At 48.2% G+C, this 14,905-nt stretch overlaps 2 protein-coding genes across 2 annotated transcripts in view; both read left to right on the top strand.

The window, feature by feature from the left end:
- The window catches only part of LOC137649955 (uncharacterized), a 361,156-nt gene that overhangs the window by 124,939 nt on the left and 221,312 nt on the right, over nt 1-14,905 (top strand). The window lies entirely within an intron of this gene.
- LOC137649956 (cyclin-C-like) overlaps nt 1-14,905 on the top strand; it is a 35,071-nt gene that overhangs the window by 4,662 nt on the left and 15,504 nt on the right. Inside the window, exon 2 of the mRNA XM_068382939.1 lies at nt 679-785. Within this exon, the coding sequence (XP_068239040.1) occupies nt 679-785 (107 nt within the window). The remainder of the gene's footprint in view (nt 1-678; nt 786-14,905) is intronic.

Below are 14,905 nucleotides of genomic sequence, written 5' to 3'. Positions count from 1 at the left end.
CAGGGTTTCTCTGAACCTCAAATCATAATTATCCAACACTGTCATTTTAGTTTTTCCTTCTTCAAAAGTAATTGGGCATATCCTCTCCTATAAAATGCCCAACAGATTTTGTCTCTTTCCTCAATAAGCAAATAATGATGATAAAAAAAAAGTTACCAAGTACCCATGCCAGATTTTATTTTTAGACTTACAGTACAATTAGTTTAAAAGCTGATTTCACATAAAAGTTAATACATGTACTGTATACAATATATTATTCATAGAGACATATCTCAACTCATATCAAACATTTGAAGAATAGTAATTTGAAAAGTTCGGGTAGAATTTCATTACTACGGAGAAATTATGCATATAGCATTATAGCCTCATTCGTACAGTACATGTCCACAAAAAAATGCACATACGGAAGTAAATTTTTGCTTCATAAACCAATGCAATACTTGTAAAATTATTTGAATTTTTATGCTCGTACAGTATTCAATCACTTGAAAACCGAGGTAATGCTGTATTACTTTTCCAAGGACGATAAGCCTCTCGTTTCTCCAAATTAGCAAGTGTTCAGTCGTCATTGAACAAGGGTTTGTCTATATTTTAACACATAAGGGAATGTAGGCTTGTGTGTATCCATATGCTTCTGGTTATTTTTATCTTTTGCCTAATAGATTTTTGTCCTTACAGCCAACAGTGGGTCCTTGATAGTCAAGATTTGATCCAGGAGCGGCAGGCTGACTTGGAGGTGCTTACTGAAGTAGAATATCACAAGATAATGATATTTTTTGCTAATTGTAAGTACATTACTTTACACCCTGCAGATTGAGTGTAATGCAGTGAAGTGATATTTGTTATTTGCCCGAATATATAAGCAGAAAATATTGGTATACAAAACCTTTTCCATTTTATTGATAGCCATTAATATTATAGTAATGTACAGTACTGTACTTTATTGAAAGTACTGTATTAGAATTTATCATTTTGTGTTTTTCATTATTCTTTCTTTCTGAATTTTGCTTACACAGAATGCAAACCTTACGCTCTTTACATAGGAAAAGAAATCAGCGCTTGCCGGCTACGGCTATAAAACTTTTAACGTGGTGTAAAATCTGTTACAGTTGTTACTAGTGGTAGCTTGGAGAAGTACCGCCCCCCTGCTCACTCTTATCTTCAGTTTGATTTTAACCATGGTCGAAGACAAACATCTCCTTCTACATTCATAACTGGTTGGCAATAATTTAAACCTTTCATGTTTAGACCATGATAGAGAAGAGCTCTCTCCAGGAGGTTGTCGAAGGGTCCCCAGGGTTCTTCAGTGGACCCATTCTTGTAACAAATGCGTATGGAGGCTGGAGACCAGTCATAAACCTCTTGGCCTTGAACAATTTTGTCCTTCAGACTCTGTTTAAGATGGAGACCGCAGCAATGGTCAGTCAGGCTGTCAGACTGAAAGATTTCATAATCACGTTTGACAGGAAAGACACGTACTTCCAAATCCCAATCCATCAGTCATAAAGGAAGTACCTAAGATTTATGCTACATGGAAAGATATACCAGTTTCGAGTGCTGTGAATCGTTCTGTCAACAGCACCCCCAGTGTTTATTCGAGTGTTCACTTTAGTTTTGATCTTGGCACACTTCAAAAGCATTTTCTCCATCATTGCCTAGATGATTGGCTAGTCCTGACAGACTTGGTGGAGACCATTCTCCGACATTAAGCCATGCTTTTCGAGTTCTTTCGTGATTTGGAGATCTTAGAGTGGAGCCCTAACAGAACCTGGTACATTTAGCACTCCCTATTCACGGGTTCGCTCATTGCGGATTAGGTTGTTTGTGATACAAAACGGATTTTGAGCGAAGCGAAAAATCTATTTTTGGGTGAGATAGCCATGGCGTCCTGATGGAAGGTTCCTGTTTGGTAGCTTCCTTGGGTATAAGACTACTAAGATATTCCCAGAGAATTTAACCACAGGTTATCACAGAATTCTAACTTCTGGAGCGAGTATCTCAAAGGTTTCCCTTTAAGACATCGTAATACAACAGGGGACACGCATGTCTGGTCGTGCCACATAGCTATCTCCACCCCGAACAGAGTTAACGCTTCGGTGTGTAAGGGCTGAGAATAGCTGGGAGCCGTTCCACAGCTAATCTCACTCGTGGCTACTACTGATACTCGAGACGTAAACAAACGGACGCCATTGCTCTAATGACGTCACGCGCGTCTTTATCCTGGCGCCAGTTGCTGCCCATCACCATGATACAATTGTGTAGGGTGGGAGCAAACTGAACGAAGTAGTAGGGAGGGTCCATCAGGACGCCATGGCTATCTCACCCAAAAATAGATTTTTCGCTTCGCTCAAAATCCGTTTTTTGGGCTCAAGCCATGGCGTCCTGATGGAAGAGTACCAGAGAATCAATGTATCGTGGTAGATTTTCCCCCAGAGTTAAGTGCCTAGGCATTGACAAAACAGCAAAGTAATCTTAGGTAAGAACCATAGGAACGAAATATCCTGCCCCCCATTGGTAGGAAGTTCCCATGGGCTATGCCGACGTCAAAGTGGTATTGAAGGGCTATTCATCTTGACAGAAGAACTTTTTAAGAGCTTAGAGATGAAGCAGAATGTTTGATATTTGTATAGGAACATTCTGAAGTAGGCCAGTGGTGGTTGGGCACTGTGCGTAGAGTTCATCTCCTGATTATCAGAAGTAAGTATTCGTGTAGGAACCTTACTGAGGCAAGGTGAATATAATTTAGGAATGGACATCTTAAATTCTTCATGACCATAAGAAAGGAGGAGTAAATAAAACTATGACAGTATGTATTTCATAGTAAGTAGGAGCTGAAAGAGACGCATAAGTAATAAAATAGAAATTTTATTTCACAATGCAGAAATTAAATAATTTACAGCAAAAGTAAAGTTCATTTACAGTAATAATAATGTACATAGAAATAAAGGCTTGCTCTTGAATCTGAAAGGGAATTTCAGGATTAGTAGGTACTCGTTCTCGAGGAACGCAAGTCTTTAAATAACACATCATGCTCAAGGCATGCGGCACTTGTGTAACACTATGACATTTCACCTGGGATAAGAACAGTTATAAAAGCACTAAGTGTTTTTAGACATCACTATGAATCACTCGAGGGTCAACATAGGCACCCGAAGAGTTAGAGTCCCAAGTAACTCACTGTTCTACGCAGAGTTAGGTGCAGGTTTCATAACACTACCTGCGGCTACCACAAAATGTTTGATTTCGTGCACTTGTTTCGCATAATGTTTAAAGAAAACTCGCGAGGACGTCCAGCCCGTAAAGTTTTTAAGGCTCTCAAAGTCCATGCTCTGAAAGAAGTTCAGAGAAGATGCCACTTTTCTAGGATCATGACCAGCGGGTGTACTGTTCGGATCCGCTCTGCGAATGAAGTAGGTGATTTTCGCTCTTAATTGTTTCAGTGACAGGTCGCTGCCCGATGTTTCTCCTTTGAAGAGTTGGCCTCCACCAAAGTTTGAAGTTCTGCGAAGATAGACCTTGAGGCTCTCTACTGGACATAGAGAGACATCCTCCTTCAGGGGGCATATTCTCCAAGGGCCCCATCTTTTGGTGGGTAATTCATTTTTGGCGAGAAACGTCGGATCAGGGGAGAGGGTCACTTCTCCTGAATCAGCAAACAGGATGTGTCCCTCTTCTCTTGATAATGCCACTATTTCGCTGACTCGAGCTCCCGAGGCGAGAGCAAATAAAAATATAACTTTCTGAGTCAGATCCTTGAGGGGGCATGAATCGTTGTCCAAGTTGGAGGCGAAATGGAGCACCTTGTCTAGTGACCAGGAGATCGGTTTCGGAGGGGGTGCTGGGCGTAGGCGAGCACATGCTTTCGGCAGTTTGTTAAAGATGTCGCTGGACAGATCAATTTGGAAAGCGTATAGAATTGGTCTAGTCAAAGCCGATTTGCAGGTCGAAATCGTATTGGCTGCTAATCCTTGTCCATGAAGGTGAATGAAGAAGGACATACAGAAATCAATGGTGATTTCTTTAGGATTTTTTGCTTTAACAAAGGAGACCCATTTCCTCCAGGATGATTCATATTGCCGTCTCGTGGATTCGGTCTTGTATTCCTCTAGGAAGTCTAGACTTTTCTTCGAGATCCCAAACCTCTTCTTTGCGGCAAGGGAGAGAAAATCATGAGATGAAGGTCCTTGATTTTCGATGATGAAGCGAAGACAGTCGACTTCTGTACTTGTTGAGAGAGAACTGGGCCCGGGAGAGGGATCAGCTTGGGCTGCAGCTCCAGGACCAGGGGGTACCAGTTGCTCCGGGGCCACTTGGGAGCCACTAGGGCCGCTGTCCCTTTGAAGGTTCTCAGTTTGGAGAGGACTTTCAACAGAAGGTTGGTGGGAGGGAACAGGTATATCTTGGACCATCTGTTCCAGTCCAGTGACATGGCGTCCACCGCTTCTGCCTTGGGGTCCTCGTACGGGGCTACGTACAGAGGAAGTTGATTGTTGTCGCTCGTTGCAAAGAGATCTATCTGAAGTTCTGGGACTTGATGAGAGATGAAGGAGAATGATCTTGCGTCTAGAGACCATTCCGACTCTATCGGGTTTGTCCGAGATAGAGCATCCGCTGTCACGTTGCGGAATCCTTGTAGGTGAACTGCAGACAGGTGCCACTTCTTCTTCTCCGCCAGACGGAAGATTGGGAGAAGCACCTGATTTATCTGGGGCGATCTTGAGCCTTGGCGATTGAGACAACGAACTACCACCGAGTTGTCTAGGGTTAGACGGATGTGGATCGAGGGCGGCGGGGATAGCTTCTTCAGAGTAAGAAGGACCGCCATGGCCTCCAAGATGTTTATGTGGAACGTCTTGAATAGTGGAGACCAGGTCCCTTGAGCTTGTTTCAGGTGGGAGTGACCTCCCCAGCCCTCCAGTGAGGCATCCGTGTGGATGTTGAGTGAAGGAGGAGGGTGTTGGAGAGGAATGGACCTTTTCAGGGCCATTGCTTCCGACCACGGCTTTAGGAGGCGTCGAAGTCTGTTTGGAAGCCGTCTCTTGAGGTCTCTTCGAGCGATGGATGCCGATCGTCTCCAGACTCCCGCGGCATCCTTTAGCTGTGCACGAAGCACTGGGTTTGTCACTGAGGCGAATTGTAGAGAGCCTAGAACTCGTTCCTGCTGTCGTCTTGAAATGCGTTTGGATTTCAGTAGTCGCTTGACAGACCCTGCTATTTCCTTCCTTTTCTTCTGGGGGATGGAAAGGCGGTGTGACTGAAGATTCCAGTGGATTCCCAGCCACTGAAACTTCTGAGCCGGAGAGAGGCGAGATTTCTTCTCGTTGATCTTGAATCCCAGGTGTTCTAGGTACTGGGTAACTTTGTCGCAAGACTTTGTACACTCTTCGGGCGATGGAGCCCAGACTAGCCAGTCGTCGAGGTAGGCCATCACCTGGACGTTTCTTAGGCGGAGCTGTTGTACTATGGCGTCTGCCAGCTTCGTGAAGATCCGAGGGGCCACATTGAGGCCGAATGGCATGGCCCGGAAGGCGTAGCTTTTCCTTTGGAGTCGAAATCCTAGGTAGGAGGAAGCGTGATGGTTCATTGGAATGTGCCAATAGGCATCCGCCAGGTCTATAGAGACCGTGTAGGAACCTTGAGGCAGAAGGGTCCTTATTTGTTGAAGCGTCAGCATCTTGAATTTGTTGTTCTCTATGAACTTGTTGAGGGGGGATAAGTCCAGAATGACTCTGAGCTTGTCTGAGTCCTTCTTGGGAACGCAAAACAGTCTCCCTTGGAACCTGGTGGACTTTACCTTCCTTATCACCTTCTTGTTCAAGAGGTCTAGAACATATTCTTCCAGAATGGGGGTCGATTGTTGGAAGAACCGCTGGAAGATTGGGGGTGGTTGCACCCAACTCCAGCCTAGACCGTTCTTGATGATGCTGTGTGCCCAAGGATCGAAGGTCCAACGATCCTGGAATTGGCGGAGTCTTCCTCCCACCGGAAGCACTTCATTGCTTCTGGTGTCCCGAGGACTTGTTGCCTCGGCCGCTAGCTCCCTTTCCTCCTCTACCTCTGGAGGGACGACGAGAGGCGTCTCTGCTTGCACCCCTGGACGAGCCTCTACCTCTGGCATGAAAGGTAGTGGATGGCTGCTCAAAGGCAGGGGTGAAGACCGGTGACTGTGACAACACCGGTTGGGGGACCAATTGAAAGGTCTGTTGTGGTTGGGCAACCACTTGGGAGGTAGCGGGTCCCGGAAACTGACGTCTTTGTTGACGTTGCTGGGGTTTCGGTTTCTGAGGTTTCCTCTTAGGCTGAGGTCCATCGTCCTGAGAGGTTTTCCTTTTCCTGGACATGCCCCACTTGTGGAGAAGGTTCCTATTCTCCGTGGCGGCTCTGTCCGTTATTTCCTTGACAAGGTCCGAAGGAAACAGGTGCTTTCCCCAGATGTTGGAGGAAATCAGCCTCCGGGGTTCGTGTTTCACGGTGGCACCGACAAACACGAATTCACGACAGGCTCTACGAGCCTTTATGAAATGGTACAAGTCCTTCATTACCGTGAGTAAGTGGGATTTGGCCAGTACCATGTAGTGATCGGGTACTGCTGTGTCACAGGCCATAACTTCAAGTTGGACTTGATGAGAAAGAGACGCTGCAAGCCTCTCCTTCGTGTCTTGTTCCCGGCGAAGGAGGTGATCATTGAGCTTAGGGAGGTCTTCATTAAACTGACGTCCGGCAACGTCAGGATCGAGCCTACCCACAACGAAAGTATGTTGGACATCTTTCCATTGTCTAGTGTCAGGGGGCGTTACGATGGAGAAGGGTCTGCACTCCTCCAGTGCAGGGCAGGGTTTCCCTTCTTCCGCCGCTTTAAGGCATGCAGCCAAGGCCTTTTCCAAAAATGGAAGAATCGCAGTGTCGGGAGCGACATAAGTAGGATGCTTCTTGCTCAAGGCAGGAAGCTTAGAGCAGGTAAAGCCCCTGCTCTTAAATGCGGAGGCTAGCATAGCCTGGGCCTTTGCGAGATCGAACACTATCTCTTCCTTAGGTTCGGTCTCCTCCTTCGAGGCAGGTTCAGAACGAAGCCGGACGTAACAGTCCGGGTAGGCCTCGAAGCTTGGGAAGAATTCCACATCTTCCAACGGGACCGTGCCGATTTTGTCACTAACAAAGATCCTGCCGGTCGCAATAACCATATGCTCTGCATACCTCCACGGGTTGGCATGAGAGCAAGCTGGGAGATCCTTAACCGAGATCTTCTTCGGTTCTCTGGATCCAATCATAGACCTGATGGACTCCTGGTTCTCCTTCAGTCTGTCGTCCATGACAGCTCTAATCAGTCGGATCAGTTCTTGTGTAGAAGAAGAAGGATCCGGGGTCGAGGAGGTAGACGGAATGGACACATCCGTCGGTGTAGGAGTAGGCGGAGGGATGGACGAGGGAGTAGCTCCAATCTCCGACTCGGTGTATTCCACCTTGTCTTCGTCCTCTTCGGCTCCTTGAGCCATAAGCGTCTTCTCCGTGTCTTCCGAGACGTCAGTTCTCCGTGTCTTCCGAGACGTCAGAGATCTGTTCATCCTCTTCGGAATCTAGGCGACACTCGTGCATGGACTGAGCCATGACCACATCAGGTTCCACCGTAATTTGGACAGTGGGGATTGCTTCCTTTGGAACCACTGAATCAGGGGAGGCCTTAGGGAACAGCAGGGACCTCAGTTCTTCGGTGGCCAGGTACGGTCCAGTGGCATTCCTCTGAAAACCACGCACCCACTTGCGCAGTTTCTCACGAGCAATGTCTCTAACCTCCGCTGAGGGAGGGTTATGGAAGGCCTCAACTAGGTAGGCCTGGCAGACCGTACATTCCAGTGGATTCCAGAATTTCCAATCCCCTTTCTTGTCTGAGCAAGGGGCGTGAGTCCTGCACGCCGTATGTCCGTAAAACTGGGAGCGTTTCACGGCACAGTATGCGAAATCGCACTTCATCTGCTCCTCCTGTGGAAGAAAGAGAAAATGAGTATGGGGGAGTCATAGGAATGGCTCTTAAATTAAGTTAATATTAATCATTAATTTTAACTTATAGAAGGTGTGATGCATAGAGAGTGAAACAGTAAAGGAGAACACGCTCCATGCATCTCGCCCGGCTGGTTACCATAGGCTTGGTCCTGGGATAATCCAAATGACCGAGATCATTGGATATAGTTTCCTAGGATTCCCATTATATTGGAACTCCATGGAAAGCCAAGGACAAGGTTGGGATCGAATTCATTCGGTTCCCAGATAAGAGCCAGAAGGTCTCATTAAGGGTAACTGCTTCTGGCAACCAGCCGTGCTAAGATGCACATAGCATGCTGGAAATAGAAGAATGCAAAGAGACAGCATGATCACTAATAGAGCAGTACTAGGTACTGATCTTAGAAGCAAAGCAGCTTATCTATTTGCCAGGTAGGGCTATCTTAGTCTTATGATAGCTACAGAGAGGGGGTGCAAGTATTCTTGACGCCTCCGGGGTATCCGGCAAGCCGCCGGCACGCCGGAGCTCGCTCCAGCATAGATTCTGGCATTAGAACAGACAATTTTCAAAAGTCAGTTAGATACCAGGATGGCGGCCGCCGGCACAACGGCGGCACGCCGGCAGGGAGCGGCGGCTCCGGCAGCCGGAGGATGCCGGATTGGTGACTGGGGTAAGGATGGTACAGGTAGTATCGGGTTGCCGGCAGTATATGCCGGCACTCCGGAGATCGACCGGCAAGCGGACGATTAGATAGGAGTAGGAGAGCCGCCGGTAGTAGCCGGCGGCAGCCGGCAGTCCCTCGGAACACGGGGGGCTGGCGGCAAGGGTAGGGAAGTCACCAAGAGGCAGGTATTGCCGGCATAAGAGGCGGCAAGAGACCGGCACCCGGATAGATAGAGAGACAGGGGGAGGGGGGGAAGGATGCAGGAAGTACCTTCAGGGTTCCAGACATCCCTCCCCCTCCCTGAGGGGGTGTACCCATGATAGAGACAGGCTCTATCATCCATATGCAGGGGTCACTAGGGACCGGGAGCGGGTAGCCCAAGGGAGGACTAGGGAACACCCAAGATGGGGGGGGGGGAGACTCCCTTATGCAGAGCTACACTAGGAACTAACCTTATAGGACACTATGAAGGTATATGTACCAGAGCGGACTGCACAAGGAAGCTCGGGTAGCCCTACTCATCCACCCTAAGGAGGAGTTGTAGGACAGGGGACAGATGAGTATAAACTAACCTAAGCATAGGCTAGGCTATACAAGAGATAGGTGGGGAGGGAGAAGAGAGGGGTCTTCCCAGGAAGGGTTTCTGTACCAGAGCGGCCACAAAGGGAAGGGAGGACACTCCCTAACCTAAGATTAGGCTGATCGGCTAAAACGGTGCAAGAGTACAGTTTCAGCATGGAACAGAGAAACCTTCCTAACCCGACCTAGATCAGGGCTAAAAGTCCTGAACTAGGCAAGGAAGAAGACGTATCGCTATCGCAGGAAAGTCGCAGACTATCCTAGCCATAGAGGTAGGCTAGCCTAACCTCACTCTCAGACGCAATCCTAAAGGGGGTTCATTCCTTTAGGGAGGACTGAGAGGCGATATAATACTCTATTAGACAATGAATCCCTTTACTCAGAAAAGGGATCAAGGCTAATTAGAGGGAATGCCAAGGCAGGGGATGAAGGAAGCATATAGGGGTCCTAAGGTTAGGTTAGGCTAGTAAGAATCACTGACTAGCCTATCCCCTATATGGTCCCTGAAGGCGAAAACATTTGCATCACTAGTCAAAAGTATTGTAAAATAATAATGCCACTATCTTCATAACTTAGTCTAGGATCACTGATAAATCATGCATGAACACTTGTATATAGGCTCCTGGCCTGGGGGCTATAGTTGCCGACTGGTATGAGGTCAATCGATGACCGATAAAAAGCGTCTAAACACGATATAAAAGTTCCTAGCTATGAAGACTAAATAAACTAATGTATTCGATTAGTATATAAGGCCGGAAGCGTTGTTGTGGCTAACTAAATAAGACATGCAAAACAACAACGACGCCATAAAATGGCGGGTCCGGTAGAGGCACAGCTCTGCCACAAAACATCAATTATTTCGCAAAATAATATTTACTTTACGGCCAGAGCTTAATTAAACAATACTGGAACCTTGTACTCAACTTTCCAGAAGAAGGCGAGGCTGAAGGTAACGACATAGCGAAGATGCAAAACGATAAAGTTCACACAAGGGAAAATCCGTCTCAGTAGGGCAGCTACTAAACAAAGGATAAAGACGCGCGTGACGTCATTAGAGCAATGGCGTCCGTTTGTTTACGTCTCGAGTATCAGTAGTAGCCACGAGTGAGATTAGCTGTGGAACGGCTCCCAGCTATTCTCAGCCCTTACACACCGAAGCGTTAACTCTGTTCGGGGTGGAGATAGCTATGTGGCACGACCAGACATGCGTGTCCCCTGTTGTATTACGATGTCTTAAAGGGAAACCTTTGAGATACTCGCTCCAGAAGTTAGAATTCTGTGATAACCTGTGGTTAAATTCTCTGGGAATATCTTAGTAGTCTTATACCCAAGGAAGCTACCAAACAGGAACCTTCCATCAGGACGCCATGGCTTGAGCCCAAAAAAGGCCTTATAACGTATTGAATAAAAAATCACATACTCTGTTTCGCCATAATTACTCCAGCTGGCTGTCGATGCGAGAGTGAGGCCTAGTCAACAAAAGATGGGGTGTCGTGCTGTGTGGAGAAGGAAATGGTGCGAAGCAGGCTTGGTGCAGAAGAGCACTGTTGGTTTGAAATCGTCGGGCCATGAGAGTAGATATCGTGAAATTGCAAATAGAGGAAGTTTTATTTAATTAACAGGTTATATAGTTCGTTGTATTACAAATGACCTAAATCGCAAAGATAGAACCAGTAAATGTCAAGGGCTGACTGTATTTGCAATTTTTATCTTACGCTTATTCTGAAAGATACACAAAGTGTACGAAACAGTAAATGGATATGACCAAAGCGTAGAATTTGCCCAGAAAATACAAAGATGAAAATATATACTAAAAGACCATTCCTATGAATTATCAAGTAATTTCAACCAATCTGTAAGAAAGAATTTTGAATCCCATATTTCTTTATCTGCTCTTTCATATATTTACAATTTTTATGCGATGGTTATGGTGAAAGATGCATATATATCTGGATTTGAGGGAAAGATGGGTATTAATGCTTAGTAAATAACCCTGAAATATGACAAATTCGAAGATAATTTGTATTTTTCCTAACCATACAAACCTTAGCTATTTACAAAGGGTTTACTTTTAGCGCAGCTGAAATGACGAGCCAATAGTTTTTAACGAGGGTTAATTACCCCCGCGCTAGTTAGCGGGGGGGTGGGGAAGGGTAGCTTGCTACCCCTCCCCCCTCCACACACCGGTGACTTGCTTCACTTCACTTAGAGGTAGGACTTGACTTGGGGGTCAGGGATGGCGGGCACATATGTGTAAATAGCTAAGGTTTGTATGGTTAGGAAAAATACAAATTATCTTCGAATTTGTCATTTGTTCCGTAACCGAAATACAAACCACGCTATTTACAAAGGGTGACTTACCCCTTAGGAAGGGTGGAAAGTCCCCAGCCTTACTGACTTCGGCTTGCCCGGGGGCTCGATCCCTTAGTGAGCAGCACTAGAGAGAGAGAGCCCCTGTACCTCACAGGTTCCTAGCATCGCTAGGAACGAGTGGCCTACATAAGTAGTGTGAGGAGGAGAGTGTGACTCGTCCTATGAAGTTGACCTTGAGACCTTCAGATAGGAATTCTAGGATAGGACGTTCCCCATACCACCTCGTCAGGGTATGGGAGACGCAACAGTATTAAGCTTAATACTAGGAGCACAAAGAAGCATGGGTTACCTGCAGAGGTCGAGGTCAGCTATGCGAGGACCAGGATGCTGCTTCCCCAAGAGAGGGGAGAATGAAGAAAGAAGTAAGGGTCAGACATACTCTTTCATTCACACAGACTAAGACCGGGTAACAACGCCCTCAACCTACTGCTACTTGTCCAAAAAGGAGCCTGAGGTTAGACCAGCTGTTGTGCAGCCACCACAGGGCCGATAGAGAACGTATCGAGGCTCCTGTGGGTCACGTCTTGCAGGTAGTGGGCTGTGAAGGTCGTTTGACGCTTCCAGACCCCCGCTTGAAGTACCTGCGTCACAGAGAAGTTTCTCTTGAAGGCCAGGGATGTAGCAATACCCCTGACATCGTGGGCCCGAGGGCGACGTGACGGAGGAGGGTCAGGATTCAGGGCATGGTGGATAACCCTTCGAATCCAAGCAGAGATGGTGTTCCTTGTGACCCTCCTCTTTGTCCTGCCTGTGCTCACAAACAAAGCTCGCACATGAGGACGGACTGCAGCCGTTCTCTTCAAGTAGTACCTCAGACACCTCACTGGGCATAGTAGCAGCTGGTCTGGGTCGTTTGTTACAGAACGGAGACTCGCGATCCTGAAAGAGTCGAACCGAGGATCCGGCACTCCAGGATTCTGAGTCTTGGCCACAAACTCAGGGACGAACCTGAACGTTACCTCCCCCCATCCCCTTGAATGGGCGATGTCGTACGAGAGACCATGAAGTTCACTAACTCGCTTGGCCGAGGCCAAGGCGAGTAGGAAAGCCGTCTTCCAAGACAGGTGGCGATCGGAGGCCTGGCGTAATGGCTCGAAGGGAGGTCTCTTGAGAGACCTGAGAACTCGAACCACGTTCCAAGGAGGGGGTCTCACTTCCGACTGGGGGCAGGTAAGCTCATAGCTACGTATGAGTAAAGAGAGTTCTAGCGATGAAGAAATATCCACGCCCTTCAATCTGAAGGCCAAGCTTAAGGCTGAGCGATAGCCTTTCACTGCCGAGACAGAAAGGCGCATTTCTTCTCGCAGATACACAAGGAAGTCCGCTATTGCTGGAATAGTGGCATCGAGTGGAGAGATACCCCTTCCACGACACCAACCACAAAAGACTCTCCACTTCGCTTGGTAGACTCCCTCAGAGGACCTTCGCAGGTGCCGAGACATTCTCTCCGCAACCTGTTGCGAAAAGCCTCTCTCCGCGAGGAGACGCTGGATAGTCTCCAGGCGTGAAGCCGAAGCGAGGCTACGGCCCTGTGAGGGACACCGGAGTGGGGTTGTCTGAGAAGCTCGTGTCGTGGAGGAAGCTCCCTTGGGAGTTCCGTCAGGAGTTGCAGAAGGTCCGGAAACCATTCCGCGTGATGCCATAGCGGAGCTACTAGAGTCATGGAACAGTTGACCGATAGTCTGGTCCTGTTGAGCACCCTTCTCATCAGACAGAATGGTGGGAAGGCGTACACGTCGATGTTGTCCCACCGTTGCTGGAAAGCATCTTGCCAGAGTGCCTTGGGGTCCGGGACTGGTGAGCAGTACAGGGGCAGCTTGAAGTTCAAGGCTGTCGCGAACAAGTCCACCGTCGGGGAACCCCACAAAGTCAGGACTTTGTTGGCTATCTGAGGATCCAAAGACCACTCGGTACTCACTATCTGCGAAGCCCTGCTCAGACTGTCGGCGAGCACATTCCTCTTGCCAGGAATGAAGCGAGCTGATAGTGTTATCGAGTGGGTTTCGGTCCACCTCAGAGTCTCTACTGCAAGATGGGATAGCTGTTGCGAAAAAGTGCCTCCCTGCTTGTTGATATAAGCCACTACCGTGGTGTTGTCGCTCATCACCACCACGGAGTGACCCGCCAGGAACCGTTGGAACTGTTGAAGGGCCAGAAAGACGGCCTTCAATTCTAGCAGGTTGATGTGTAGGCACTTTTCTGATTCTGACCAAAGGCCTGAGGCCCTCTGGTTCAGAACGTGCGCCCCCCCACCCTTCTTTTGACGCGTCCGAAAACAGAGTCAATTCCGGGGGAAGGACGAGAAGACTCACTCCCTTTCGCAGGTTCTCGTCGGCCAGCCACCACCGCAAGTCCGTCTGTTCCAGAGACCCCATTGGGATCAGAGTGTCCGGGGAATCGGATCCTTGATTCCACCGGGACTTGAGCCGCCATTGAAGGGATCTCATCCTGAGGCGGCTGTTTGGAACCAGACGGGCCAGGGAGGATAGGTGGCCCAAGAGACGCAACCACGATTGGGCGGGGAGTTCTTTTCGCCTGAGGAAAGGTTCCGCCACCCTCCTCAGCCTTGCTATCCGGTCGTCTGATGGAAAGGCTTTGTGGAGATTGGTGTCTATTAGCATGCCTAGATAAACCAGTCGCTGGGACGGCTGCAGAGAGGACTTCTCGAGGTTTACCACGATCCCCAGATCCTGGCAAAGATCTAGAAGCCTGTCTCGGTGTCGAAGAAGGGTCGACTCCGAGTCTGCTAGGATCAGCCAATCGTCTAGGTAACGAAGGAGACGAATGCCGTTCCTGTGCGCCCAAGTCGAAATCAGGGTGAACACTCTGGTGAACACCTGAGGAGCTGTGGAGAGACCGAAACACAGCACCTTGAACTGGTAGATCTTGTTGTCTAGGCAGAATCTCAGGTACTTCCTGGAAGACGGATGGATTGGGATCTGGAAGTACGCGTCCTTTAGATCCAGTGTACACATGAAGTCTTGTGGTCTCACCGCAAGTCTGACTGTGTCTGCTGTCTCCATGCTGAACCGGGTTTGTTTGACAAACCTGTTCAGAGCCGAGAGATCGATGACGGGTCTCCAGTCTCCAGTAGCCTTCTTTACAAGAAAGAGTCGACTGAAGAAGCCTGGAGAGCCGTCCACGACCTCCTGGAGAGCACCCTTCTCGAACATGGTCTTGACTTCGGCCTGAAGGGCCAGCCCCTTTGCCGATCCCATGGCATAGGAGCTCAACGACACTGGATTCGCTGTCAGGGGAGGTTGAGATGACGTGAACGGGACGCGATAACCTTG

Source organism: Palaemon carinicauda, chromosome 11 (assembly GCF_036898095.1).
Source record: "Palaemon carinicauda isolate YSFRI2023 chromosome 11, ASM3689809v2, whole genome shotgun sequence".
Taxonomy (NCBI): Eukaryota; Metazoa; Arthropoda; class Malacostraca; order Decapoda; family Palaemonidae; genus Palaemon; species Palaemon carinicauda.
The sequence above is the reverse complement of the archived record's forward strand: the minus strand, read 5'-3'. Positions and strand labels throughout refer to the sequence as shown.